We start from the raw sequence: 5,787 nt of genomic DNA, 5'->3' as shown, positions 1-5,787 counted from the left end.
GGGTCACGGGTCATTGATGGATGGGTTGTAACTAATCTAGCAACAGGATGAAAAGGCCCAACTCATCATTTAACACTACGATTTTTTATTTTCTCACCCCTTTTCTAAGTTCACCCCAACTTTTTAAATGAATTTCTTTTATCAAAATAGTTTCCACGCAAACCTGTTTTCATTTGAGAAAATTACAGCAACATTCCTTAAGATTTCATATAATTACACAAACACTCACTTCTTGTTTTTTAACCATCACATCCATCTCCCTTATAGGAGTGTTTGTATAAGATTTGAAGAGTGTTGAAGAGATATCGGTGTAATATTTTTAAACTAAAATAAAAATTAGTACGGGTGGAAAAAAAAGTGAAGTTATGTATAAGAGAAATTTAGTTACACTTAATGAAAATGACAAGAAAAGCAAATCATGCGCGAGAGAGAAAAGCTGCACGTATTCAAAGAAGAAAAACTTTGTTCCATCTTTCAATTAATTTTTCTTGAACAGTCCCTCCAAACAAGTTCAATCAAGAGATATGGGAGTGAAAATATGAGTATTCTTCTTACCAAGGTTGGGAAGCGGTCAACGGGTGACCTTAATCCTCATTAAGGTCATTTTCATCCCAAAATTTTGAAGTTTTTTACATTGTTATATAAAGTTATAGTTATTTTATGACCCCTACCCTACTTTAAAATTTTAAAAATTACTTTATTCGTTTAACATATTCTTTTCTATTTTTGTACTTTATACTATTATGTATTTCTTTTGTTCATAATTAATGATTGTTATATGTTAAACTTTGAGATTAAAAAGTTAAATTCTTACATTTATATTAAGATTAGAAAGAAAAGAGACAATTTTTTTATTTTTCTAATAAATTTTTTGTACTTGCTTCTCCAAAAATTAAATACTATCAAAGAGAATATTTGAAAACTTCGTTAAATTATTTGTACCTGCTTCTATAGGTAATTAAATACAGTCAAAGAGAATATTTGAAAATACTGATAAATTATTTGTATCTACTTTTCCAAATAATTAAATACAATCAAAGAGAGTATTTGAAAACTTGAAAAATGTGGTTTGAAATGAGAGAGATACATGCGGGATGTCCACACCAAATTGTCAAGTCAGTATCTGCATGAGTAAAATATGCGATCGAGTTGGAAATGGTTGTCTGGACGTGATGAGAAGTTAAAATGCAGCTATGATAAATTATTTTTACTTGCTTCTCCAAATAATTAAATAGGTCAAAGAGAATATTTGAAAACTCTGATAAATTATTTGTAATTGGCTAAATGTTTTTCCAAATAATTAAATACAGTCAAAGAGAAGTCAATTAGAGTATTTGAAAACTTTAAATAGTGGTTTCAAATGAGAGAGATAAAATTGTCACCTTGGACATGTAGGATGTGCACACCAAGTTGTCAGCTCAGTTCAGTGTGTGTATGAGTAAAATATGGTAGCCTAAAAATGCTTGTTTGGACATGATGAGCGGTTAAAAGGTGATAAATTATTTATACTTGTTTCTCCAAATAAGTAAATAGGTCAAAGAGAATATTTGAAAACTCAAATAAATTATTTGTAACTGCTTCTCCAAATTTAAATATGATCAAAGAAAATATTTGAAAACATGAAAAAAGTGATTTCTAATAAATATGAAGTATTTTTTAATATATAAATATTTAATGTAATTATTTTCAATAAAATTGTATAATAAAAGTATATGAAACCATATTAGTTTTTTGAAATAAACCAGATTTGAGTATGCACATTAATTAGTTCTCTAATCTCTTATAATAAAAGTATAACTTTTTTTGGAGTAACTTATGAGGATAGATGCTCATGAAAGAATAACCGCATTTTATTCTTACCCAAAAAGGAGCAATATTTAGCCTTTCAATCTCAAGGAAATCTGTTGATACTTGATAGTACGATGCGAGAAAGAAAAAAAGAAGAAAGCAAAGGAAAAATAGAAAGTGATGGTGAAGATTAAACGTACACACGTTTGTGAGAGACAATTTTACGCGTGAATAAGATTTTGCTGAAATCGAAAGAATATGAAAAAGTATAACTTTCCTTGAATATTGACAACTGATACGCTGTTGGAAAAATCCTGACACTTTATGTCAACCTTAATAAGATCCAGCCAAAATGCTGAAAAGCACGTCTACTTAAGATCGAGGAAGAGTGTCCATCAATATTTTCATGCGATCATGGCAGAGACTGATTGAACACTTCATTGTTAATGATGCAAAAAGCTAGCAGATAAGCTTGAGCATGTGTTCAAGATATCCTGAAATAAACCTTTGTGGCATTTTGCATAAAATTCAACATCCAAAAGCCAAACCCAACCACAAATTAAAGCACGTAGCATAATTGAGGATTGATCTATGAAAATTGCCCAGTAAAATTTAAGCTCCATACAACTATACTGAGTTTAAAAATAGAAAAGAAGAAACCTTGAAAAATCTGCAAAACCTCAGTTGCTCTCTACCAAACAGTTTAAAATACTGGTAGCATAAACTTGATCCCTATAGTTCTTTTATGTGTTAGATCTCTATTATTCTTATGTTGTCAAATTCTGGGCCTTCAACTCCTCATCATTTTATGTATTGTATTATCATTTATCTGCAAAATTTTAGAGGCTGTGATTATCAGTTTCAAGCTGCTGGTGGTGGAGCCCTCCTTTCCAATTCCGGCAATCTGATGATTGCTCATCTTCTGCATCCACACTGTTCCGTCCAGGGCTTGAGAGACCCTTAGCGGATCCTGCTCCTCCTAGGAGCAGAGGTGTGAGAGGACCCTGTGGAGAACCAGACTGTGACATGTTTCCCTTTGATTTATCCCCACATTCATCCTGTGTCATCCATGAGCCATTATCAACCTGGCCAATTGAAAAAACTGGGAATCTCCTAACATGAAGCCTGTACTTCTGCATAAACCACAGATCCACATAAGTTGTTGGCAACAAAAATTGGCAAGAGGTAGAAAATAATTAACAGTGACAACCAATAACCATGGTTTGTTTTTTGGGTGAATCCAATTGAAGTCAAAGACTAAGAGACCTAGGTTTCAACATATGGTTCTTTAATTGTGTTGTGGGTGTTCTAATATGATCAAATACCAACAAAAAAAAAAATGAAAAAACACTCACTTGCAAATGACTTTTCACTTCATCATTTGTAAGGCCTTCCACCTGCATCAGTTCTCTAATCTGTTTAGGAGTGGCCACTGCAAAACAAAATAAACCAATTAGGTACACATTGATCCCACACAGGACAAGATCCACAGTTTCAATTTCAGATGGCAGAAGCAACAAATTTTCTTAATTAAAGGTTTTAAATTACCGCAACTTTTTTAAATTACAAGAAATTGTGGACAAATACAAATAATTGCGAAGCAAACACCCCAAAAAAGCATCAACTTCACAGTCCAAATTGCAGTCACGGATCATTTTTAAAACAATCCATGAGACAAAGAGTCAACTAGGCCTACCTTGTGCTCCACCAAGTTGTTGAAGGGCGTCCACAAAGCGCCGGTGAAGCTCCGGCGACCAGCACCGCCGTTGTTTCCTCGGATTCTGCTGCATATGCTGCGGCGGCTGTGGCTGACTCTGTACCTCAACACGGAGCAAAGAGGAGCCAGAACTAGTATCTCCACCAACACTCTTGGAATTGCTATGACTCAGTTCAGAAGCACGAGCCATCAAACCAAAGCTCGGAACTTGCGAGCCCTCCTTCTCGGGGACACACGAATTCCCATTAATTGAGTTCGCTGGCACAGACCTATCATCTTCCTCATTCCTCTGCCATTCAAAAAATAAATAACACTTCTCGTCTCAATTCTGTAAAAAATAAAAATAAAAAACACACACACAATAAAAAAAAAAAATCCAGAATGGTAAGTTAATTTGGAATTACCGATTTGGATTTCTGAGTGCTCCAAAGCTGTGCTGAACTCATCCAATTCTTCTTCTCAGAGTTTTCATTTTCATTTCCTCCTGAACTGGTTTTAAGAGGCGGATCTTGCATTCCCGAACACTTCACTTTTTCCTCCTTCAATCTCGCTATAGCTGCACACACGCAACACAAAAAAAACTGTTACTAAAAAAACACACACAACACAACACAACAATGATATAACATTGAAATTCAAGCACTAAGCAGGCACCATCGTTTAGGAGGAGAATGCAGAGAGGAAGCTCGCGTTTGAAAGCCTCGACCTTTGTCAACTCTTCCTCCAATCTCTGCACGAAGCCATCGAGTGTGACCACTTTGTCGCACTTGTCTCTGTTCCCAGAAACGTCGCCGAAAAACAGGGAAAGGGGTTTGGGGACAAAGCCCAGTCTCAAATCCAAGCTGGGCTCCATGATAATATTTGATTTGGGTGTTTTTCTCTGACTCTGAGCGAGACTGAGCTCCCAGAAGTCGCAAACAACCATGACCAGATAACGAAAGAGGCGTAAAGAGGAAGAAGATAGAGATTCATTTATGAATAAGGAAAGAGAAATTCAGATTCAGGACAAAAAGATTCGGTGCCCGCATTCGGGTCGTCGCGTCTTTGTCCCACTCGGTAACTCCACCGTGTGTGTTACAGTTACTGCTCCTCCACAAAATTAACTACGTTCTTTTTATTTTATTTAAATTAAATTCTCCATTTTGATTGTTAGTACTCCACTCAGCATTAATGAAATAGTAATAAATATTTCATTGATATTCTTTAATAATTTATTATGGGTGAGAAAAAAAATCTAATAATATGAAAGATTAAAGGTATGTTAGGAAACTACATGACAACTTTTACTAAATGTTAATTATATTTCTTAATTCTTGTAAAAAAAACCTATAATTTTACAGTATGTTTGGTTCAATTTCCATAAAATTTAATGTGTTAATACAAAGCAACTTCTTTTTGATTCTGCGTCATTTGTTGAAATTCAGCATCACTTTCTTAATTATGTGCGTTTCGGATTGGAATTTAAATATGCACTTAATGACAGACAAATAGGCTCATATTCATGCATTGAGTTGTATTTATTAAATATTTAAATTGATTAATGTTAATAAATTTGAGGCGGTTTAAGTTTTAAAAATTTTGTTTAATAACTTGAACCGACCAAACTAATTATATTTAAATTTGATCATGTTGACTAATTGGATTTATTAATAGCAATATGTCGTTTTATTTTAAGTAAAATCGAGTTTGATCATCTTAAGTAATATCTTAAAATCGAGTAATGTGAATGAGAAAAATTCACTATAGGTGACTAAATCAATTTTTTGTCAGATTAATCATTGACTATTGATCAATATTTTATATGAATATTATGGTAATTTAATGATAGATAACTAGGTTCATGTTTATTGGGTTGTATTCATTAAATGTTTTAATTTAAATTGACAATGTTAATAAATTTGGGGTGGTTTATTTTGAAAATTTTTGTTTAATAACTTGAATTGACCAAATTTAATCATATTTGAATTTGATCATGTTGTTTGATTGGGTTCATTGACACCAACATGTCATTTTGTTTTAAGTGAAGTTGAGCTTAATCTCTTTAAGTAATACCCTCAACTTAAGTTATGTGAATGAAAAAAATGTGATTGATTAAGAGGAAAAATTCTATTATAGGTGACTAAATAAGTTTTTCGTCTAAAATTAGTCATTGACAATCAGTAGATATTCCATGTCAATGTCATGGTGACTTAATGATAGATAACTAGGTTCATCTTCATGTACTCGGATGTATTTGTTAAATATTCAATTTTATATTGATTAATGTAATAAATTTTAGGTGG

General features: G+C 33.0%; 1 protein-coding gene across 1 annotated transcript; it reads right to left on the bottom strand.

The window, feature by feature from the left end:
* Window positions 1-2,365: 2,365 nt before the first annotated feature.
* Window positions 2,366-4,516, bottom strand: LOC100785723 (transcription factor HHO5). Its single transcript, XM_003517236.5, has 5 exons — window positions 4,160-4,516; window positions 3,910-4,061; window positions 3,485-3,794; window positions 3,144-3,220; window positions 2,366-2,921 (listed from the first exon to the last, which is right to left on the bottom strand). Exons 1-5 carry the CDS (start codon window positions 4,428-4,430, stop codon window positions 2,628-2,630), a joined length of 1,104 nt encoding a protein of 367 aa, XP_003517284.2. The 5' UTR covers window positions 4,431-4,516; the 3' UTR covers window positions 2,366-2,627.
* Window positions 4,517-5,787: the final 1,271 nt, after the last annotated feature.

Source organism: Glycine max, chromosome 1, assembly GCF_000004515.6.
Source record: "Glycine max cultivar Williams 82 chromosome 1, Glycine_max_v4.0, whole genome shotgun sequence".
Taxonomy (NCBI): domain Eukaryota; kingdom Viridiplantae; phylum Streptophyta; class Magnoliopsida; order Fabales; family Fabaceae; genus Glycine; species Glycine max.
This window is presented reverse-complemented; position numbering and strand designations above follow the sequence as displayed.